This window comes from Macaca fascicularis, chromosome 15, assembly GCF_037993035.2.
Source record: "Macaca fascicularis isolate 582-1 chromosome 15, T2T-MFA8v1.1".
Lineage (NCBI taxonomy): Eukaryota > Metazoa > Chordata > Mammalia > Primates > Cercopithecidae > Macaca > Macaca fascicularis.
In genome coordinates this window covers 15117576-15140668 of record NC_088389.1, presented here as the reverse complement: position 1 = coordinate 15140668, position 23093 = coordinate 15117576, and the positions used below count along the sequence as shown (strand labels likewise).

General features: G+C 53.7%; 2 protein-coding genes across 4 annotated transcripts; one reads left to right on the top strand and one right to left on the bottom strand.

The window, feature by feature from the left end:
• Positions 1 to 9392: 9392 nt before the first annotated feature.
• On the top strand, positions 9393 to 13300 carry ENDOG (endonuclease G). 2 transcript variants are annotated; one of them, XM_015436361.3, is made up of 3 exons: positions 9393 to 10105; positions 11672 to 11781; positions 12949 to 13300. In XM_015436361.3, exons 1-3 carry the CDS (start codon positions 9599 to 9601, stop codon positions 13229 to 13231), a joined length of 900 nt encoding a protein of 299 aa, XP_015291847.3. In that variant the 5' UTR covers positions 9393 to 9598; the 3' UTR covers positions 13232 to 13300. The 2 variants fall into 2 exon arrangements, with proteins under 2 accessions (XP_015291847.3, XP_073872449.1); XM_074016348.1 differs by having other exon boundaries at positions 12207 to 13300.
• SPOUT1 (SPOUT domain containing methyltransferase 1) lies at positions 12690 to 21204 on the bottom strand. Of its 2 annotated transcripts, XM_005580694.4 has the most exons (12): positions 21155 to 21204; positions 20530 to 20575; positions 20158 to 20283; positions 18172 to 18331; positions 17680 to 17769; positions 17524 to 17573; positions 17161 to 17291; positions 16145 to 16217; positions 15939 to 16037; positions 14709 to 14811; positions 14387 to 14534; positions 12690 to 13452 (listed from the first exon to the last, which is right to left on the bottom strand). In XM_005580694.4, the coding sequence occupies exons 1-12, from the start codon at positions 21188 to 21190 to the stop codon at positions 13384 to 13386; spliced, it is 1131 nt and encodes a 376-aa protein (XP_005580751.3). In that variant the 5' UTR covers positions 21191 to 21204; the 3' UTR covers positions 12690 to 13383. The 2 variants fall into 2 exon arrangements, with proteins under 2 accessions (XP_005580751.3, XP_073872438.1); XM_074016337.1 differs by lacking the exon at positions 18172 to 18331.
• Between the last annotated feature and the right edge of the window lie 1889 nt (positions 21205 to 23093).

The following is a 23093-nucleotide window of genomic DNA, read 5'->3' as shown; positions in this document are numbered from 1 at the left end:
TCCTTATTTTTTATTTTATTTTATTTTGTTTTGAGACGGGGTCTTGCTGTGTTGCCCAGGCCAGAGTGCAATGGTATGATCTCCATTCACTGCAACCTCTGCCACCTGGGTTCAAGCGATTCTCCTTCTGCAGCTTCCCAAATAGTTGGGATTACAGGCGCCCGCCACCATGCCAGGCTAATTTGTATTTTTAGTAGAGATGGGGTTTCACCATGTTGGCCAGGCTGGTCTCGAACTCCTGACCTTGTGATCTGTCCACCTCAGCCTCCCAAAATGCTAGGATTACAGGAGTGAGCCACCACGCCCAGCCGTCTTTTTTTTTTTTTTTAAATTTTATTTGATTTTTTCTTTTTTTTTTTTTTGAGACGGAGTCTGGCTCTGTCGCCCAGGCTGGAGTGCAGTGGCCAGATCTCAGCTCACTGCAAGCTCCACCTCGCGGGTTCACGCCATTCTCCTGCCCCGGCTTCCCAAGTAGCTGGGACTACAGGCGCCCACCACCTCGTCCGGGTAATTTTTTTTTTTTTTTGTATTTTTTAGTAGAGACGGCGTTTTACCGTGTTAGCCAGGATGGTCTCGATCTCCTGACCTCGTGATCCGCCCGTCTCGGCCTCCCAAAGTGCTGGGATTACAGGCTTGAGCCACCGCGCCCGGCTTTTTTTTTTTTTTTTTAAGATGGTGTCTCACTCTGTCACCCAGGCTGGAATTCACCTCCCGGGTTCAAACAATTCTCCCACCTCAGGCTCCCAAGTAGCTGGGATTACAAGTGTGTGCCACCTCGCCTGGCTAATTTTTGTATTTTTAGTAGAGACAGGATTTTGCCATGTTGGACAGGCTGGTCTCCAACTCCTGGCCTGCCTTAGCTACCCAAAATGCTGGGATTACAGGCATGACTCACCGTTCCCGGCCATCAGTTATTTTTTAGATTAAAAAAATTTAGGCCGGGCACGGTGGCTCACACCTATAATCCCAGCACTCTGGGAGGCCGAGGCTGGTGGATCATTTGAGAGCAGGAGTTTGAGATCAGCCTGGCCGACATGGTAAAACCCCGTCTCTACTAAAAATACAAAAATTAGCCGGGTGTGGTGCCACACGCCTGTAATCCCAGCTACTCGGGAGGCTGAGGCAGGAGAAGCGCTTGAGCTTGGGAGGCAGAGGTTGCGGTGAGGCAAGATTGCACCACAGCACTCGTTTGGGCGACAGAGTGAGACCCTCAAAAAAACAAACAAAAAAGTATCATCCCATTATCTGTAGAAAAAGCATTTGACCAAATTCAACATCTTTTTTTTTTTTTTGAGACGGAGTCTAGCTCTGTCGCCCAGGCTGGAGTGCAGTGGCCGGATCTCAGCTCACTGCAACCTCCGCCTCCCGGGTTCCCGCCATTCTCCTGCCTCAGCCTCCCGAGTAGCTGGGACTACAGGCGCCCGCCACCTCGCCCGGCTAGTTTTTTGTATTTTTTTAGTAGAGATGGGGTTTCACCATGTTAGCCAGGATGGTCTCGATCTCCTGACCTCGTGATCCGCCCGTCTCGGCCTCCCAAAGTGCTGGGAATACAGGCTTGAGCCACCTCGCCCGGCCCAAATTCAACATCTTTTCATGATAAAAACTCAAATTAAGCAAAGAAGGAATGTACTTCAACATATATGGCATAACATATAACAGTAACAACTATCTATGGTATGACCACAACTCAAGGGGGAGAAGTTTTTTCTTTAAGATGAGGAACAAGGCCGGGCGCGGTGGCTCACGCCTGTAATCCCAGGACTTTGGGAGGCCGAGGTGGGCGGATCACGAGGTCAGGAGATCGAGAGCATCCTGGCTAGCACGGTGAAACCCTGTCTCTACTAAAAATACAAAAAAATTAGCTGGGGTTGGTGGTGGGTGCCTGTAGTCCCAGCTACTCGGGAGGCTGAAGCAGGAGAATGGCGTGAGCCCAGGAGGCGGAGCTTGCAGTGAGCTGAGATCTGGCCACTGCACTCCAGCCTGGGCGACAGCGCGAGACTCTGTCTCAAAAAAAAAAAAAGTCCAGAACAAGATGAGGATGCCCACTCTCTACTGTCATTCAACATAGTACTGGAAGTACTAGCCAGACCGGTTAAGGAAGAGAAAGAAAAAGCATCCAAATAGGAAAGGAAGAAGAAAAATAGTCTCTGTTTGCCAGCAACATGATCTTGTATTAGAAAAAACCCTAAAGACTCCACCAAAAAGCTGTTAGAACTAAAGTGGTAAGAAACAAAATCAACAAACAAAAATAAGTAGCATTTCTGTACACTTAACAAACTATCTGAAAAATCAAGAAAAAAGCAGAAATTAAAAGTCAGAAAAAAAAAGAAATAGAGAAAATCTCATTCACTGTAAGTACCTCCTCAAAAAAAATATTTAGGGCCGGGTGCAGTGGCTCTTGCCTGTAATCCCAGCACTTTGGGAGGCGGAGGTGGGCGGCTCATGAGGTCAAGAGATCGAGACCAATCTGACCAACATGGTGAAGCCCCGTCTCTACTAAAAATACAAAAATTAGCTGGGCGTGGTGGCGCATGCCTGTAATCCCAGCTACTTGGGAGGCTGAGGCAGGAGAATCACTTGAACCTGGGAGGCTGAAGTTTCGGTGAGCCAAAATCATGCCATTGCACTCCAGCCTGGGCAACAAGAGTGAAACTCCTTTTCAAAAGAAAAAACAAAAGGGTTTAGTAACCAGAACAGCATGATACTGGTGTAAAATAGACACACTGACCAAAGGAACAGAACAGAGGAGCCGAGAAATGAACCCAGGCATTTGGGGGTGAATTGATTATCTTTTTTTTTTTTTTTTGAAACAGGTTCTTACTCTGTCACTGAGGCTGGAGTGCAGTGGCACGATGATGGCTCACTGCAGCCTTGAATTCCCAGGCTCTGGTGATCCTCCCTCAGCCTCTGGAGTAGCTGGGACCACAGGCACACATCACCACGCCCAGCTGGTTTTCATATTTTGTAGAGACAGGGTATCTTTGCATTGCCCCGACTGGTCTCAGAACTCCTGGGCTCAAACAATCCTCCTGCCTTGGCCGCCCAGTGTTGGGATTATAGGCACGAGCCACTGTGCCACGCTGTGTTTGTGGGGTGGTGGTGGTTGTTGTTGTTTTTTGAGTTGTTGTTTTTGAGACAGCATCTCCCTGTGTCGCCCAGGCTTGATGCAGTGGTGCCATCTTGGCTCACTACAACCTCTGCCTCCCGGGTTCAAGTGATTCTCCTGCCTCAGTCTCCCAAGTAGCTGGGACTACAGACTTAACGCCACCATGCCTGGCTAACTTTTATTTATTTATTTATTTTTGAGATGGAGTTTCACTCTTGTTGCCCTAGCTAGAGTACAATGTCGTGATCTCGGCTCACTATAACCTCTGGCTCCTGGGTTCAAGCAATTCTCCTGCCTCAGCCTCCAGAGTAGTGGGGATTAGAGGCACATGGCACCACCCCCGGCTAATTTTTTAGGTTTTTGTTTGTTTGTTTGTTTTTAATAGAAACAGGGTTTTACCATGTTAGCCAGGTTGGTCTTGAACTCCTGACCTCAGGTGATCCACCCTCCTCGGCCTCCCAAAGTGTTGGGATTACAGGCATGAGCCACCACACCCAGCCTAACTTTTGTATTTTATTTTCTAATTTAATTTAATTTTTTTTTTTTTGAGACAGAGTTTTACTCTTGTTGCCAGGCTGGAGTACAATGGCGCGACCTTGGCTCATTGCAACATCCACCTCCCAGGGTCAAGCGATTCTCCTGCCTCAGCCTCCCGAGTAGCTGGGATTATAGGTACCCGCCACCACACCCAGATAATTCTTTTTGGAATTTTAGCAGAGATGAGGGTTTCACCATGTTGACCAAGTAGGTCTTGAACTTCTGACCTCAGGTGATCCGCCGGCCTCAGCCTCCCAAAGTGCTGGGATTACAGGCATGAGCCACCGCGCCCAGCTGTATTTGTGTTTTAAGCTAACGGTTACTACAAAAGAGTCCCAAAGTTTTAAAAAATTAAAACATTTGTAGGCCAGGCACGGTGGCTCATGCCTGTAATCCCAGCACTTTGGGAGGCAGATCAGGAGGTCAGGAGATCAAGACCATCCTGGCCAACATGGTGAAACCCCATCTCTACTAAAAATACAAAAGTTAGCTGGGTGCGTGGTGATGTGTGCCTATAATCCCAGTTACTAGGGAGGCTGAGGCAGGAGAATCACTTGAACCCGGGAGGCGGAGATTTCAGTGATCAGAGATGGCACCACTGCAGTTCAGCTTGTGACAGAGCAAGACTCCGTCTCAAAAAATATATATGTATAAAATAAATAACTAAAAATACAAAAATTCGCTGGGCGTGGTGGCAGGCACCTGTAATCCTAGCTACGCGGGAGACTGAGGCAGGAGAATTGCTTGAACCTGAGAGGCGGAGGTTGCAGTGAGCCGAGATTATGCCACTGCACTCTGGCCTGGGCAACAGAGTGAGACTGTCTCAAATAAATACATAAATAAAAATCTGTAAAGTAAAAATTTACAGTAAGCCAAGGTTTATTATTGAAGAAAGAAGTATTTCAAATAAATTTAGTGTAGCCTAAATATACAGTGTTGATAAAGTCTACAGTCGCGTACAGTAGACTTTGTCCTGGGCCTTGACATTCACTCCTCAGCGACCCACGCAGAGCAACTTCCTGTCCCAGAAGTTCCATTCATGGTAAGTGCTTTGTACAGATAGGTGTACCATTCTTTATTTTGTTATCATTACTTTTTTTTTTTTTTTGAGACAAGAGTCTCACTCTGTCACCCACGCTGGAGTGCAGTGACACGACCTCGGCTCACGGCAACCTCTGCCTCCTGGGTTCAAGCAATTCTCCTGCCTCAGCCTCCCCAGTAGCTGAGATTATAAGTTCATGCCAACACGCCTGGCTAATTTTTTGTATTTTCAGTGTACACAGTGTTTCACTATGTTGGCCAGGCTGGTCTTGAACTCCTGACATCATGATCCGCCTGCCTCGGCCTCCCAAAGTGCTTGGATTACAGGTGTGAGCCACTGAACCTGGCCTACTTTTTTTTTTTTTTTTTTTTTTTGAGATGGAGTCTCACTCTGTCACCCAGGCTGGAGGGCAGTGGCATGATCTCAGCTCACTGCAACCTCAGCCTCTGGGGTACAAGGAATTCTCATGCCTCAGCATCCCAGAGTAGCTGGGATTACATATCTTTACATGATGCATGATTATATTTGTAAACCATACATCTGATAAGGGGTTACTATCCAAGATATATAAGGACTTAAAACATCTCAATAGCGGCTGGGTGTGGTGGCTCATGCCTGTAATTCCAGCAGTTTGGGAGGCTAAGGTGGGTGGATCACCTGAGATCAGGAGTTTAAGACCAGCCTGACAATATGGTGAAACTCAGTCTCTAATAAAAATACAAAAATATTAACCAGGAATGGTGGTGGGCACCTGTAATCCCAGCTACCTGGGAGGCTGAGGCAGAAGAATCGCTTGAAGCTGGAAGGTGGAGGTTGCAGTGAGCCGAGATCGTGCCACTGCACTACAGCCTGGGTGACAGAGCAGGACTCCCTCTAAACAAAAACAAAAACAAAAATCTCAATAGCAAGAAAACAATGTGATTTAAACAACGGGCAAAGGACCTGAATAGATATTTCTCGAAAGAAGACATACAGCACTTTGGACGGCTGAGGCAGGCAAATTTTGAGGTCAAGAGATCAAGACCAGCCTGGCGAACATGGTGAAACCCCATCTCTACTGAAAATACAAAAATTAGCTGGGCGTGGTGGCGTGTGCTTGAACCCAGGAGGCGGATGTTGCAGTGAGCCGAGATCGAGCCAAAGCACTCCAGCCTGGTGACAGAGCCAGACTCTGTCTCAAAAAAAAAAAAAAAAAAGACATAAGACATACAAATGTCTGGCAGCGATCTGAAAAAATGCTGAACAATGCATGGATCATCTGGGAAATGCAAATTAAAACCAAAATGAGATACCACCTCACACCTGTCAGAATGGCTCATAAAAAAGAGACAAGGGCCGGGCGCGGTGGCTCAAGCCTGTAATCCCAGCACTTTGGGAGGCCGAGACGGGCGGATCACGAGGTCAGGAGATCGAGACCATCCTGGCTAACACGGTGAAACCCCGTCTCTACTAAAAAATACAAAAAACACTAGCCAGGCGAGGTGGCGGGCGCCTGTAGTCCCAGCTACTTGGGAGGCTGAGGCAGGAGAATGGCGTAAACCCAGGAGGCGGAGCTTGCAGTGAGCCGAGATCGTGCCACTGCACTGTAGCCTGGGCCACAGAGCGAGACTCCGTCTCAAAAGAAAAAAAAAAAAAGAGACAAGGCTGGGTGCAGTGGCTAACGCCTGTAATCCCAGCACTTTGGGAGGACGAGGCAGGCAGCTCACAAGGTCAGGAGTTAAGACCAGCCTGACCAACATAGTGAAACCCCATCTCTACTAAAAATACAAAAAATTAGCCAGGTGTGGTGGTATGCACCTGTAATCCCAGCTACTCGGGAGGCTAAGGCAGGAGAATCGCGTGAACCTGGGAGGGGGAGGTTGCAGTGAGCCAAGATTGTGCCATTGCACTCCAGCCCAGGGGACAGTGTGAGATTCAGCCTCAAAAGACAAAAAACAAAAACAAAAAAACCCACCAGATTTGTGACAACATGGAAGAACCTAGAGGACGTTATGGTAGATGAAATAAGCCAGGCACAGAAAGACAAACACGACATGATTTCACTTATATTTGGAATCTAAAACAACTCATAGAAGTGGAGAGTAGAATGATGGTACCAGAGTCTGGGGATTGGTGGGAGTTGGGGCGGTGGGGAATGGGGAAATGTTGGTCATAGGGTACAGTTTCAGCTAGACAGGAGGAATTCTTTTTTTTTTAAATTTGAGATGGGGGTCTTGCTATGTTGCCCAGGCTGATCTTGAACTCCTTTGTTCAAGCAATACTCCTACCTTGTCCTCCAAAAGGGCTATGATTACAGGCCTGAGCCACCACACCCAACCCAGGAATTTTTTTTTAGAACTACAGCATGGTATGGCGGGGCACGGTGGCTCACGCCTGTAATCCCAGCAGTTTGGGAGGCCGAGGTGGGCGGATCATCTGAGGTCAGGAGTTTGAGACCAGCCTGACCAACATGAAGAAACCCCATCTCTACTAAAAATACAAAAAATTAGCCGGGGATGGTGGTGCATGCCTGTAATCCCAGCTACTCAGGAAGCTGAGGTGGGAGAATCACTTGAACCCAGGAGGTGGAGGTTGTGGTGAGCTGAGATCACGCCATTGCACTCCAGCCTGGGAAACAAGAGCAAAACTCTGTCTCAAAAAAAAACCAAAACAAACAAACAAAAACACTGCAGTATGGTCACTATAATTAATGTGTATTTCAAAATTCAAAATTGCTAAAAGTAGTATGGTGATACACCATAGCCCATTTACTCAGGAGGCCCACAGATCACTTGATCCCAGGTCAAGAACAGCCTGGACAACAAAGCAAGACCCCATCCCATGTGTTTTTTTTGAAGCAGAGTCTCACTCTGTTGCCCAGGCTGGAGTGCAGTGGCATGATCTCAGCTCACTGCAATCTCCGCCTCCCAGGTTCAAATGACTCTCCTGCCTTAGCCCCCAGTAGGTGGGATTACAGGCATGCTCCACCATGCCCAGCTAATGTTTGTATTTTTAGTAGAGACAGGGTTTCGCCATGTTGGCCAGGCTGGTCTCAAACTCCTGACTTCAGGAGGGCATAGTGGCTCATGTCTGTAACTTTGGGAGGCCAAGGCATGAGGATCACTGGAGGCCAGGAGTTCAAGACCAGCCTGGACACCATAGCGAGACCCCATCGCTACAAAAAATTTAAAAATTAGCCAGGCATCATGATATGTGTCTGTGGTCCTAGCTACTCGGGAGGCTGAGGCAGGAGGATGGCTTGAGCTCAGGAGGTCAAGGCTGCAGTGAACTGTGATCTTGCCACTGCACTCCCTGTGGGTGGCAGCACGAGACCTTATTTTCCTTAAAGGAAAAAAAAAAAAAATGCTAAGAGTGGCTGGGTGAGGTGGCTCATGCCTATAATCCCAGCACTTTGGGAGGCCGAGGCGGGTGGATCACGAGGTCAGGAGTTTGAGATCATTCTCTACTAAAAATACAAAATTAGCTGGGTGTGGTGGCACACGCCTGTAGTCCCAGCTACTCGGGAGGCCGAGGCACGAGAATCGCTTGAACCCAGGGGGTGGAGGTTGCAGTGAGCCGAGATCACGCTACTGCACTCCAGCCTGGGCGACAGAGCGAGACTCCGAGACTCTGTCTCAAAAAGAAACAAAACAAAATTAGCTGGGCGTGGTGGTGCGCACCTGTAATCCCGGCTACTTGAGAGGCTGAAGCAGGAGAATCACTTGAAAACCTGGGAGGCAGAGGTTGCAGTGAGCCAAGATCGTGCCATTGCACTCCAGCCTGGGCAATAGAGTGAGTCTCCGTTTCGGGAAAAAAAAAAAATCCTTAATCAGTCCATATTTCTGAATATTTTGCTTATTCCTACCGGCAGTGTAATACTCTGGTGAATATTTGCGTTCGAGATCCTCGCATTCCCGAGATTTCCCCAGCTCAGCCCTCTGGGCGGGTTGAACGGGATGAACTTTTTAAGGCTTCTCTTGTACTGTCAAGCTGCTTTTTGGAATCTTCGTCCCAGGTTTCTGTTCCAGCCAGCAGCCAGCATTAGCCGCCTGCATCCTGGTCCTCACGCAGGTGTTAATTAAAACCTTTGCCAATCTGGGCCGGGTGCGGTGGCTCACGCCTGTAATCCCAGCACTTTGGGAGGACGAGCGGGCGGATCACTTGAGGTCGGGAGTTTGAGACCAGCCTGACCAACATGGAGAAACCCCGTCTCTACTAAAAATACAAAATTAGCCGGACGTGGTGGCGCATGCCTGTAATCCCAGCTACTTGGGAGGCTGAGGCAGGAGAATAGCTTGAACCTGGGAGACGGAGGTTGCAGTGAGCCGAGATCGCGCCATTGCACTCGGGCCTGGGCGACAAAGACCAAAACTCCGTCTCAACAATAACAACAACAAAAAATCCTTTGCCGATCTGGTAGAATTGTGGGGCTTATTTTATGGTGTCATGGAGCATAGCCTGGGGCCGGATATACCTGGGGCCCTGTGCTTGCTCTGCGAACTAGGAGCTCAGGTGAGACTAACCCGTGACAATAAAAGCGCTCGACAGTGCTTGATCCCTCTGCGGAGCTTATTAAGCAGGAGCTCCCTGCGCAGGCGCAGAGAAGAGGGTGCCGCCCCACCCCACGACCGGCAGGGGGCCTGCTAGGTGGGTGCGGAGCCAGGCAGCATGGTGGCCAATCGCGAGCTGAGGCGACGGTGGCACGCCCCTCATGCCGGCATCTTAACTGCGCAAAGAAAGGGCGCCGGGGACACCAGCTTGGGGTCTGCTTCTCCCCTGTGGGTTCCGATTCTCAACCCCTTGGGAGCGTTTGTGAGTGGAAGGGAGGTCACGCTATCGTCCGCGGCCCCAGCAGCCCCGTCCCTTCATTGGTTCCCGCGGTGCGGCTCCTTTAAGAGCCTCGCGGGTCGCCCGCCGGAGGTCGCTCCCCGGCCATGCAGGCGCTGCGGGCCGGCCTGACCCTGGCGTTGGGCGCGGGGCTGGGCGCGGCCGCCGAGGGCTGGCGGCGGCGGCGGGAGGACGCGCGGGCGGCGCCGGGGCTGCTGGGCCGGCTGCCGGTGCTGCCCGTGGCGGCGGCCGCTGAGTTGCCAGCCGTGCCCGGAGGACCGGCGGGCCGCGGCCCGGGCGAGCTGGCCAAGTACGGGCTGCCGGGGCTGGCGCAGCTCAAGAGCCGCGAGTCGTACGTGCTGTGCTACGACCCGCGCACCCGCGGCGCGCTCTGGGTGGTGGAGCAGCTGCGACCCGAGCGTCTCCGCGGCGACGGCGACCGACGAACATGCGACTTCCACGAGGACGACTCGGTGCACGCGTACCACCGTGCCACCAACGCCGACTACCGCGGCAGCGGCTTCGACCGCGGCCACTTGGCCGCAGCCGCCAACCACCGCTGGAGCCAGAAGGCCATGGACGACACGTTCTACCTGAGCAACGTCGCGCCCCAGGTAGCGCCCGCGCCCCGGGCCGGTCGCGGAATGCGGGGCGGGCGCCTGGCCTCTCGGGGCCTCGGTTTGTTCCTCTGCAGAACGGGGCAGCCGCCCAACGCGCCCCCGGTCAGGCATCGCAGTGACATCCCGTGACGGGAGAGAGGAGCACTGGGCTCCAGGCACAGGCTCTGCAGGCCGACCAGGGCTTGAGCTTCACCTGCGAACCCTGGGCACCTCCCTGAGCGTCGCTTTCTCGTCTAAAAAAATGGGGATGATACCGTTATTCACCTTCCTCCTGCGGTAGTGATGAGGCGCTGAGGCTCACAGAGGCAAAGTGATGGGCACAGTGCCACACAACAGAAGGCAGACTGTCTGTTGTAGAACCTCAGCGCCCAACGTTTTGGGCACCAGGGTCGGGTTTCGTGGAAGACAGGTTTTCCACGGCTTGGTGGGTGAGGGCGGGTTTCAGGATGATTCAAGTGCATTACATTTATTGTACACTTTATTATTATTACATTGTAATATATAGTGAAATATACATCTCACAGTAATGTAGGATCCGTGGGAGCCCTGAGCTTGTTTTCCTCCAATCTATTCCAGTTCTATCTGGAGGTGACGGCGATAATGCCAGATCAGGCATTAGGTTTTCAAAAGAAGCGTGCAACCTCCTCACATGCGCAGTTCACCTTAGGGTTCCAATGCCTGTGAGAATCTCCAGCTGCCACTGATCTGACAAGAGGCGGAGCTCAGGCTGCCATGCGATCAATGGGGAATGGCTGTAAATACAGATGAAGCTTCCCTTGCTGGCCTTGTGCTCACCTCCTGCTGTGTGGCCCAGTTCTGGTACCAGTCCGTGGCCCAGGGGTTGGGGACCCCTGGCTTATAAAACCGTGAGCCTCCAGACATCGTCCTACCCTGTCTGCCTTTGGGCAGTTTCAAGGCAGACACCTGACCCATGGTCAGGCTGTTAGTGCCAGGCACTGTGCACTGGGCCAACTGCCCTCTCAGCCTGTTCCCAGCAGGTCCTGGCACCAAAGGATGGAGACTGCCATGGGGCTCTGGGTGGAGCCCATGGGGCACCAGCCTCTGACCCAGATTCCTTCTGGGAGCACAGCCCCCTACCCACTTTCCATTGTCCGAGGCCTGGAGAGCTCAGGATGGAGGTCGATTCATGACATTCCCTCTAGGCTCTTCCTATGGCTCAGACTGGGAAAAGGAACGGGTTGGTGGTTGGAAGGGCTGGTCTTCCCATGAGCCCCTGGGAGGGGCTGGGGATAGGTCTCAGTCCTTCTCTCTGAAAGGTGGAGACACGTTCCTTCCTTCATTCGGCTCTTGGGAGCTGAGAAAAGACTTTGACAGCCGGGCTGTGGAAGGGACAGAGGGCGATGGCTAACGCTTGTCAGCCCTGCCTGACTCCATGTGGTTTCAGAGAGTGACTTGCATTCCTTGAGTCTCAGTTTCCTCATGCTTGTCTCTCACTGGACATCTCTGAGCGTGTCCATCCCCTCAGGGCCTGGGGCAGCCCTCTGATAGAGGAGGAAGGGTGCCAGCCACAGTTCTGCTAAGCCCTACCTCTCCTGCCAGGTACCCCACCTCAACCAGAATGCCTGGAACAACCTGGAGAAATACAGCCGCAGCTTGACCCGCAGCTACCAAAACGTCTATGTCTGCACAGGGCCACTCTTCCTGCCCAGGTAAGGTGGAAACCAGGGGGCCGGGGGGCAGCAGAACCTGCCACTCACAGGGCCAGGCTCGCCCCAGGCTCTGGGTCAATACCAGTTCCCTACTCATCTGGTTTCCTGGCAAGCCTGTAAGCTTTCCTGCCTCGGGTCCCCTCATTCCACTTCCACAGCTCAAGACCTGTCGGGTACCCCGACCATCTCTCCTCTGCCCATGGGCAGCAGCAGGCCCTGAATCTGCCCCCGCTTCTCCCTGCTGTCACCTCTTGGCATGCCCAACCGATCCTGTTCTGCCCATATGGAAACCCCTGCAGGTCCCCGGTGCACCGAGCTTTCCCACCTTCAGTCTCTGCTCTGCTTGGAGCACTTTCCTCTACCCTTCTCAGGAGTTTGAACCTAGATCTGCCTGACCCGGGGCCTCCACTCTTGCCCCTCTGCAGCCCTGCCTCTCAGATGGAAGCAACGGAGCACCTCTGGGCATGCTCCATGGTTTTTCTGGCCTGCAGAGGGCTGGGACTGAGAGGCAACATGTGGAGCTGAGCAGCTCACTTTGGAATCCACAGGCTCGGGGTGGAGTCCAGGCCTGCCTCATCCCCTAGTTCCTTGGTGCTGTGGGCAAAGGACCTGTGTCCCCCACTATAAAACCTGCGACCTCTTGGTTGATGTCACATGCTTCCCCAGGGCCTGGCCCACAGGCGGTGGTTGGGGCACTGATCAAATTTCATTAGCAGGTGCCTCCTAGGGCCCGGGGCAAGGGAGGAGACTCTGCTGAGGGGAAGCCCCCGTCCTGTGTCCCGGCACCCGTGCTGGTGCTGGGATGTCACCTGTCATGGTCCTTGCCCACTTGGTGCTCACCCCCGTGGGGAGAGACGGACAGTTGTTAAGTCTCCCCCCAGATGAATGTGAATGTGCAGAAGGCTCAATTCTTCTAGCGGCATTTATTGTCGCCCACTCTACCTGACCCAGTGTTGGGCATAAGGAAAACAGAGGGAGAGTTAACCTCCACCCTGGACAGAGTTCCAGCCTCAAGGAGGAGCCAGGCGGGCTACAGAAGTCTCACAGTGAGGGAGTCGTCCTGCAGGCTGACAGAAGTTAAAGGACAGATCAGGGAAGGCTTCCTTGAAGAGGTGGCCTTGGGTTCATCCAGGCCTCCTGCCCACTTGTGCCTGGGTCTGCCTACAGGACAGAGGCTGATGGGAAATCCTATGTGAAGTACCAGGTCATCGGCAAAAACCACGTGGCAGTGCCCACACACTTCTTCAAGGTGCTGATCCTGGAGGCCGCAGGCGGGCAAATTGAGCTCCGCTCCTACGTGATGCCCAACGCACCTGTCGACGAGGCCATCCCACTGGAGCGCTTCCTGGTGCCCATCGAGAGCATTGAGCGGGCCTCGGGGCTGCTCTTTGTACCAAACATCCTGGCACGGGCAGGCAGCCTCAAGGCCATCACGGCGGGCAGTAAGTGAGGGTGGAGCCCAGCAAGGCTGGGCGTGTGCAGGCCGGGGAGCATTAAAGGTGGTGATTTTTGGAGACAAGTCTGGCGGCGTCCATCCCAAGTGACCTGCAGAGCCCCTGGCTTCACTGCTGCTTCACTGATGTCCTGGGCCCCTTAGAACTTTCAGGGGTGCTGGGCACCGGCCTGGGTGAGGCCAGGCTGCAGGGCGGCCAGGGAGATGAGGATGGCCTCCTGGAAGAGAAGTGTGGCAGTGGGCACCGGACTGGGAGGCTAGCGGGTGCCCCCACTCCTAGCCTGTCTTCAGTGCCTGGCTGCCCAAGACCCAGCCCACTGGGGTCCCCTGTCCTTAGCAGAGCCTGGTGAGGTTAACGACAGGCCCAGGTTCACACTGCACACTTGCCACCTGGAGGACCACATAGCTTCCTCTTCTGAGCCTGAGAAGAGGACCTCAGGCTCCTCTTCTGTAAAATGGGGGTAAAGGTAACAATGCCTACCTCCCAGGGCCAGGGGAGGGCAAGGAGGTGGGCAAGAAGTTCTCAGCCCTCAGCAGGGATGGGAAGCGGGGGAGCCAGGGTTCTGGCTGGGGGGTGTGGTTATCAGGCTCAGTGCTTGGCTTGGGCGAGGCCTTAGGGATGGGTAGACAGGGCTGTCAGCCCTGCGAGACTGATGGGAGGACCAGCCTTGCCGGCAGTTCCTGTAGCACCGCGTGTTATGCCTGACTCCAAAAGTGGTTCCATGAGGCCCAGGACAAAGGCTCCAGCTGCACGTGGCTTCCCCCGTGGGACAGATGCAAGTGAGACCCCAAGAGGAGAGCTGCTGTGCCCACCGTGGTCATACACAAGGAAGGAGCAGAACCAGGGCTCTGGGAGATCACTGAGCACACAGCTAAGGAACCAGAGGCCCGGAGCAGGGGTGGGCAGGGCCCTCTGGGTCACCTGCCTGGGAGCACAGGACGGGCACTAGCACCCATGGTTGACTCTCAGCTACACTCATGTCCCATCGCTGTGGCAAGACTGCTGTGGCAAGAGGCCAAGAGGGGATGAGAGGACCACCTCCAGACAAGGCACCATGGGCAAGGGTGGGTGACAGGGCAAGAGTGGCAACCGCCCCTTGGACAGATCCCAAGGCCCCAGCGGCTGGCGGTCGGGGAGGCAGGCGGGCTCACCTCCGTGCGGATGGTGCGGCTACCCTGGCCAGGACAGGTATTGACGTACAGGTCAAAGAGGACACTGGGTTCAGCCACCTCTAGGTTGGGGTCAGCATCCACTCCAGCTTCCAGCCCCTGGAGGCCCCCGAACACCACAAGAGCATGCCTGGCACATGTAAGAGGGGGTGACTTGAGTGGTCATCAAGGCCCCACCCAGCGCAGTGCCCAGACCTGTCCCTCCATCCCCAGACAGCAGGGGCCCATCTGGGCAGCTTCACCCACCAGGCAGGTTCCTGGCCACATTCCTCCTGCCCTGGTCCCGGCGCCAGGAGGTACACACCTGAAGCTGGGAAGGTGGGCAGAGGCCACATCCGAGCCACGCTCTGACGTCCCGATGGTCAGGTCATACCCGTCCTGGAAGGGGGCCTCAGCAAACACAGCACCTGGGTGTGGGGCCAACTCAGTGCGGGTCCTGCTCCCCACAAGCCGCAGCTCTGGGTGTGTGTGTGTGTACTGAGGCAGCGGTGGGTGGGAAGAGCTGTGTGTGTGTGTGTGTACTAAGGTAGGGGTGCGTGGGAAGAGCTCTGTGTGTGTGTGTGTGTGTACTAAGGTAGGGGTGGGTGGGAAGAGCTCTGTGTGTGTGTGTGTGTACTGAGGCAGGGGTGGGTGGGAAGAGCTCTGTGTGTGTGTGTGTGTGTACTGAGGCAGGGGTGGGTGGGAAGAGCTCTGTGTGTGTGTGTGTGTACTGAGGTAGGGGTGGGTGGGAAGAGCTCTGTGTGTGTGTGTGTGTACTGAGGCAGGGGTGGGTGGGAAGAGCTCTGTGTGTGTGTGTGTGTGTACTGAGGCAGGGGTGGGTGGGAAGAGCTCTGTGTGTGTGTGTGTGTACTGAGGCAGGGGTGGGTGGGAAGAGCTCTGTGTGTGTGTGTGTGTACTGAGGCAGGGGTGGGTGGGAAGAGCTGTGTGTGTGTGTGTGTACTGAGGCAGGGGTGGGTGGGAAGAGCTCTGTGTGTGTGTACTGAGGTAGGGGTGGGTGGGAAGAGCTCTGTGTGTGTGTGTGTGTGTACTGAGGCAGGGGTGGGTGGGAAGAGCTCTGTGTGTGTGTACTGAGGTAGGGGTGGGTGGGAAGAGCTCTGTGTGTGTGTGTGTGTGTACTGAGGCAGGGGTGTGTGTGTACCGAGGCAGCGGTGGGTAGAGCTGTTCCTGGGAAGTCAAGGACTGAGCAGGGCGGACACCAAGCCTGTGCTTGGCTGGGGAACAGGGCAGAGACTGGATGGGAAGAGGCACCAAGAGCATGAAGTGGGCCTCTGACTTCTCTGGCCCTTTTGCCTCCATTTGCAACTCTACAGAAACATTATTGATCAATGATGATACTTTGGCTCAGTAGTCCTTAATGGCATTCCAGGCAGTACATCCAGGGAGAACAAGGCCCAGAGAAGGAAAAGGACTTGCCCAAGGACACACAGCAAGTTGATAGGGCAAAAACCTTGGTCTGATATTTGGGTCAGGCAAGGCTCCCGGCCACCTCCCGGAGGGATGGATGGATATTCAGAGAAGTGAGCTCTGTGCTTACTGAGGCAGGAAGCCAGTCGGACGGTGTAGCCCCAGTAGAGACCAGCTTTGGTGCGAGGGTCCTGTGATGACACCACTTTGCCACGGTAGGTCTTGCATTCTGGAGGGGTAACAGAGTCTGTAAAGATGCGGTGAGGGAATGGAGGGAGGTGGCTGAACCCTGGAGCTCGTCTGGCCAACCCGGGGGCTGGGGAACCTTCCAGATACCTGGGAGCTGCTGCTGGTTCAGTCGCACGGTCACCCGAAGCCCAGGCTCCAGGTTCTTGTCAATCTTCACCTCCTGGGGAGAAGCCAGAAGAAATGGGTGCCATTCCTCTCAAAATCAGCAGGGGCCACGGCTCTTCCAGATGCCACCAGGGGAGCCCTGGGGCTGGCAAGGGACCAAGGGGTCCAGGTCAACTTGTCACCCTCCACCCCTGGCACCAGCTGAATCTGCTCACAAGAGACCATTTTTGCAAAACACAGGTCACTGGCCAAACACGCACCTTTGGGGCGCTCATGGCACAAGGTAGAAGTACATGAAACCCAGTTTTCTGCATTTTGGTAGCTCTGCCACTTTGAGTTGGAGTCTGGCTCTATCACCCAGGCTGGAGTGCAGTGGCGTGATCTCAGCTCAATGTAAACTCTGTCTCCTGGGTTCAAGTGAATCTCCTGCCTCAGTCTCCCGAGTAGCTGGGATTATGGATGCGTGCCACCACACCTGGCTCATTTTTATACTTCTAGTAGAGACGGGGTTTCACCGTATTGGTCTCAAACTCCTGACCTCAAATGATCCGCCTGCCTCAGTGTCCCAAAGTTCCGGGATTACAGGCGTGAGCCACTGCGCCTGGGTTGTGCTTTCTGATGGGAGGGGACTCCATACATGTAAAGGTTTCTGCCTCTGATTTGAGAAGACTTGAGGGTAAAGAGGTAGCAAATTAATGCCCTCGTCCCAACTTGGCTCTGTGCCACACGGGAGCAGCTCCAGAGTGACTTTCAACTTGTTTCTGCAGGGTTTTGTTTGGAGCATGAGAACTGTCTTCTGTTGATTTGCTTTTTAAGCAACAGTAAATTCATTCTTGGCTTTATCTGTTGAGCCCCATTTTGCACAATTCTCTGGCCCAAATTTGCATCAGTGAGGGATTTTGGGGCAGCTCCAGGACTCCCCCCAACATCCATCTGCTTGCACTCCATCGCTAGGGTGTGTCCTGGAGGTGTGTCCCAGCCCACCTCTCTGTTCCTACCTTCTTCATGCCACAGTTGACAAAGGAGCCGTGGCCTGGCCGGGTGGGCCGATCCACCACGATGCCCTCTCGGAACTCGGATTCCTCGTCCTGACGCATGTGGTGGGGGCTGTCCAAGGGGTTCAGGAGCCCTGTGGAGGCAGGGCCGGGAGGAGTCTAGGAAGTGCTAGGGCACACAGGGTGCAGTGGGGACCCTGGAGCAGAGTCCTGGCTCTGCCACAGACCTGCGTCTTGGCATCAGGCACAGGTCTTGCTCTCCCGAGCCTGCTTTCCCACCTGGACAGGGCAGGGTAGGACTGGGTGGTCTCTCAGTGTCTGTGGCACAATCCAGGGGAAATGGGGGGTGGGCCCACACAGTGTTACCTGCAAACTGTAGATCCTGGTGCTTGGGGAAGAACGCCTTCCTCAGGTACCTAGGAAAGAATGCTGACCTCAGGATGGTCCCAGGGGAAGCTACCTCCTCCCTGGCCTCCACTTTGACACACCCCTCCCTCATGCTCAGGGGAGTGACCCCCTTACTGCGGACACTCCAGGTACTGCAGGATCCGGGCCAGCTGTACGCACGCCTGCCCCTTCTTCCCAACTCCTGTGAATTCCCCCTCCACGGTCCTGGAGAGAGAGAGACGGGGGCTCAGGATCCAGCTGTGGCCGCTTCAAGAACTCCTCTCTACAAGTGCACGCCTATAATCCCAGCTGCTCAGGAGGCTGAGGTGGGAGGATCACCTGAGCGCAGGAAGTAGAGGCTGCAGTGAGCCATGACCATGCCACTGCATGCACTCCAGCCTGGGTGACAGCTGAGATACGGGTTTAGACCTTCTGGCTCCCAATCCCACCTCTGCAGTCATCACCCCCACCTGGCAACTGTACCCCCTAAGGATTACAGAAGGAGTATTTCAGGCAGGACACGAGGGAAGAGCCAGGCATATGGACAGGGGCAGGGTGAAGCCTCGGCCCATCCCGGCAGCCCCTCCCTCTCCCTGAGCCCTGGCACCCTGTGGGATGGCCCCTCACTTGGCATCCTGGCCCTCCTCATCAAACACCACGATCTCATCCACACAGAAGATGGCACAGGCTCTGGCAATCTGACCGGCCAAGTAGGTCCGAAGCTCCGGCGACTGAGCATTGTCCAGGATGGAGCCCGGCAGGGCTACGCTCAGTGTGTAGGGCCGCCCTGAGCAGGGGAGGGGTGTTCCCAGTCAGCCTGAGAGGCAAGGGCCCTCCACCTTCCTCTCTTTCTCTGTCCCCAGCGTCCATGGTTTGAGAATTTCCCAAGTGGGAGGAATTTTGAGATGAGCAAAATAGATTCAACTCCCCTCTCTGGGCCTCAGTCTCCCAGGAGGAAAATGGACACAGCAATCTCCATGGCTCCTCTGAACAGGGCAGACCACTGGGCGAGGCTATGGAGCAGTTAGGAGCAATGGCCTAAGTTCATATCCTGGCTCTCCCACTTAGTGCCTCAGTTCTCCAGCTATCAAATGGGGATAAAATGAAAGCTGATATCTAATAAAGCTGATATCTAGTGTGTGCACATTAACCCGATAGCCATTAACCTGATCCTTAGTGAGGATACTGCCATTATCCCCATTTATAGACCAGGAACCTTCAGCCCCGGGAAGTCAAATACATGGCCCAAGGTCACACAAAAGGTGGCTCATGCCTGTGATCCCAGCACTTTGGGAGGCTGAGGCGGGCAGATCACCTGAGGTCAGGAGTTCAAGACCAGCCTGGCCAACATGGTGAAACCCTGTCTCTACTAAAAATACAAAAATTAGCCGGGCATGGTGGCGCATGCCTGTAATCCCAGCTACTCCAGAGGCTAGGGCAGGAGAATCCACTGAACTGGGAGGTGGAGATTGCAGTGAGCCGAGATCGCGCCACTGCACTCCAGCCTGGGCAACAGAGTGAGACTGTCTCTCAAAAACAAAAAATCCCAAGCAGCACATAGATAACAGGGTTTCACTGCTGTAACATTGTATCTATACTTTGCTATGCAAGGCAAGGATAAGTAGATATAATTGTTTGGACAAACTTTTGCTACAATGTTTGCTGGGATTGTTCCTTTCTTCTTTGTAGTTTTTTGTTGTTATTATTATTATTATTATTATTGAGACAGAGTCTCGCTCCGCTCTGTCACCTAGGCTGGAGTGCAGTGGCGTGATCTCGGCTCACTGTAGGCTCCGCCTCCTGGGTTCACGCCATTCTCCTGCCTCAGCCTCCCAAGTAGCTGAGACTACAGGCGCCTGCCACCTCACCCGGCTGATTTTTTGTATTTTTAGTAGAGACGGGTTTCACCATGGTCTCGATCTCCTGACCTCGTGATCTGCCCGCCTCAGCCTCCCAAAGTGCTGGGATTACAGGCATGATCTGTCATTTTTATTATGAAATCAAAATAAATGAAAAATGAAATTAAAGCACACAGAAAATGCTCAATAAGTCAAAAAATCAGGAAGATCATGAAGTTCTAGAGGTCTAAGAGATATGAGGCTTGGGCTGGGCATGGTGGCTCATGCCTGTAATCCCAGCACTTTGGGAGGTGAATTGGGCGGATCACCTGAGGTCAAGAGTTCAAGACCAGCCTGGCCAACATGGTGCAACCACATCTCTACTAAAAAATACGAAAATTAGCCAGGTGTGGTGGCACACGCCTGTAATCCCAACTACTCGGGGGGCTGAGGGAGGAGAATTGCTTGAACTTGGGCAGTGGAGGTTGCAGTGAGCGGAGATGGTGCCACTGCACTCCAGCCTGGGCAACAGAGCAAGACTCCATCTCAAATAAAAAAAAGAGAGATGAGGCTTACCTTCCATAGGCTTGAAATTTACCTAAGCAGGAGGTCAGAACTTGGTTTGTTGGCTCCCTCCCTTCTCTGGGCCTCAGCTTCTCCATCAGGACAAGATGTTTGGACCTACTTGTCTGTAAGGGCCCTTCCAGATCTGCTCTGCCTCCAGGACAACTACTGTGGGCCACAACCTGTGGCCCTCCCCATGACCCCAGCTCACCGCGGTCCTCCTTCTCTGCTGCTGCCTCCTCGTCTTCCTGGCGCTTTGCCTGTTCCTCCTGTGCCCGCTGCCGCTCCAGTTTTTTCATCAGCTTGAGATCCTTCCATTTCTTTTTCTCCTCTTTCTCTGGATAAAAGAACATCCCAATTGGCCGAGCAGACAGTTCCCACTCATTGGGTCAGCCTGGACTATGGAGAGCTACTGGGTGAGCAGCCAGAGGGCAGCAAGGGAGCCTCCCCAGGGCTCCCGGACCCTGCCTCCCCACTTTGGGTGCTGCAGGACCCAGAGGGAACAAAGTTGGTGTCTTTCTCCAGGGTTTGAGCACTGGTGGAGTGGTCTATGGGAGATACTCTTACCCCCACCCTTACTTACTCTGTTGCTTCCATTTTCGCCACTCAATCCTTTGGCCGTGTTCACCCTGGAGAAGGAGTGGTAGGAGGATTATGAGTGTGAGGCTGATGGTCACACCTGGAGGAGGTCCGTTTGCTGCACCACAGCCAGCCCCGCCACACGGGGCGGCAAGGAAGCCAAGGAACCTCTGCAAACTGCTGCCCCAGAAAGCGTCTGGAGGGCAGGGACCCGCTGTATCCCCAGCGCCTGGGGCCCAGCCTGGCACACAGAAAGCGCTCAAGAAACTGTTGAATGAGTTCCCACAAAACAGAGTAGAAAACTGAGGCTCAGGGGACAGGACTGCCCACAGTCGCCCTGGAAGTCAGAAGACATAAGCCACGAAAGGGCACCGGATTCAGGATTGAGAGCAGGGTCCCGCCTCCGTAATCCAGCGGGGGCCAGGGAGCCGCAGGGGGGTTCCGGAGAGGACACAGGCGCTGTTCCCATCCTGCTGCGGCTCACGCCGCACCTTCGGGGGCTTCCGGCCTGGGATCAGCGGGAAGCAGGCAGCAGGAGGCGCGGCCCGGTCCCAGCGGAGGTCCGCAAGCCACTGGTCCTCACGCCTCCCCCGTGCTGCCCTGCGCGGGGTCCCGCCGCCCGCACTTACCGGGCCGCACGGCCGCTTCCTCCCGCGCTCCGCCATGTTCCGCACACACCGTCGGTCACGCCTCTGCCAATGAGACTCGCCTCTTCCGGCCACACCTCCATTAAATTGTCCAATCGGAAAGCCAATGTCGCCCGGGGGCGTGGCCTGGGCGCCAGACCGTTGCAGGAGTACACGGGCTGGTGTAGGTTGGGGGGAATAGGTGTCCAAATGGGCGGCATCACGGGTACTGTCCAGAATTTTGGATGGCTCTGAGTTGGGACAAATACAACACTCAGATCTCTGAGTAGTTTATTTGTTAAAAAAATTTTTTTTTTGAGACAGGGTCTCGCTCTGTTGCCGAGGCTGGAGTGCAGTGGCGCGATTCTAGCTCACTGCAGACTTGAGCTCCTGGGCTGAAGGAATCCTCCCACCTTAGCCTCCGAGTAGCTGGAACCACAGGTGCGCACCACCACGCCTAGCTCCTGTAACGCTTTATACATGGGGACCCCGGGGCCTTGAGCTGCAGTGTGATTCGGAGCTGAAAATGAGATAATTTAATCCAGGTTTCTTGTAGATTCGTTCATGTGCTCTTCCTTTTTTTTGAGACAGAGTCTCGCTTCACTGCCCAGGCTGGAGTGCAATGGCGCGATCTCGGCTCACTGTAACCTCCACCTCCTGGGTTCAAGCAACTCTCCTGCCTCAGCCTTTCAAGTAGCTGAGATTACAGGAGCGCGCCACCATGCCCAGCTAATTTTTTGTGTGTTTTTAGTAGAGATGGGGTTGATGCTGACCCCATGTTGACCAACCTGGTTGAACTCCTGACCTCAAGTGATCCGCCCGCCTCGGCGTCCCAAAGGGCTGGAATTATGGGAGTAAGTCACCGCACCTGGCCTCTTTTTTTGTTTTTTTGAGAGTTTCGCTCTTGTTGTCCAGGCTGGAGTGCAATGGCGTGATCTCGGCTCACGGAAACCTCTGACTCCTGGGTTCAAGCGATTCTCCTGCCTTAGCCTCCCGAGTAGCTGGGATCACAGGCATGCGCCACCACACCTGGCTAATTTTGTATTTTTAGTAGAGATGGAGTTTCTCCATGTTGGTCAGGCTAGTCTCCAACTCTTGACCTCAGGTGATCCACCCAGCTCGGCTTCCCAAAGTGCTGGGATTACAGGAATGAGCCACCGCGCCTAGCCTCTTTCTCTTTTAATTAACAGACTATATTAGTTGGGACTACAAGTGTGAGTCACCATGCCCGACTAATTTTTTTTTTTTTCTTTTTGTACAGTGTCTCACTATGTTGCCAGGGCTGGTCTCAAATTCCAGGGTTCAAGCAATCCTCTCAACTTGGATTCCCAAAGTGCTGAGATTATAGACATGAGCCATTAATGCCTTTTATTTTTTTGAGATCTAGTCTCACTGTTGCTCAGGCTGAAGTGCAGTGGCACGATCTCTGCTCACTGCAACCTCTGCCTCCTGGGTTCAAGCAATTCTCCTCCCTCAAGCTCCCAAGCAGCTGGTATTACAGGTGCCTGCTACCAAGTCCGGATAATTTTTGTATTTTTTAGTAGAGACGGAATTCTCCATGTTGGTTAGGCTGGTCTTGAACTCCCAACCTCAGATGATCCACCTGGCTCGGCCTCCCAAAGTGCTGGAATTACAGGTGTGAGCCACCGTGCCCGGTCTCGAACTTAGATCTTATAATAAATTTGTTGTGATTTTTGACAGGTTTATTTTGTAGGCATGACTAAGACATTGGCCATGTGAAAAAACTAACACAAAAATCCCCCCCCAAAAACGATTAACAAAAAGACACAGACCATGTGATTGGGCTCAAAGTCTAGTCCCTCGCACCTCCCTGGAGGCAGAGATGGAGGGGGCCCGATGGGCTAAAAGTTCTGAGCCCGTAATGGCACAGTGCAGAGGGATTCCATGTGACTAACACCACATGCCTATCTTCCAGAAACTC

Bases quoted from the DNA above. Each gene is read 5' to 3' on its own strand.
- SPOUT1 (XM_005580694.4), bottom strand. From the start codon at position 21,190: ATGGCGGAGCGCGGGAGGAAGCGGCCGTGCGGCCCG. The intron at 17,574-17,679 runs GTAAGGGGGTCA...ATTCTTTCCTAG, and splicing joins CAGTACCTGGAGTGTCCGCA to GTACCTGAGGAAGGCGTTCT. The intron at 14,812-15,938 runs GTAAGCACAGAG...CCCCACACCCAG, and splicing joins CCGACTGGCTTCCTGCCTCA to GTGCTGTGTTTGCTGAGGCC.
- ENDOG (XM_015436361.3), top strand. From the start codon at position 9,599: ATGCAGGCGCTGCGGGCCGGCCTGACCCTGGCGTTGGGCGCGGGGCTG. The intron at 10,106-11,671 runs GTAGCGCCCGCG...CTCTCCTGCCAG, and splicing joins TGAGCAACGTCGCGCCCCAG to GTACCCCACCTCAACCAGAA. The intron at 11,782-12,948 runs GTAAGGTGGAAA...GTCTGCCTACAG, and splicing joins GGGCCACTCTTCCTGCCCAG to GACAGAGGCTGATGGGAAAT.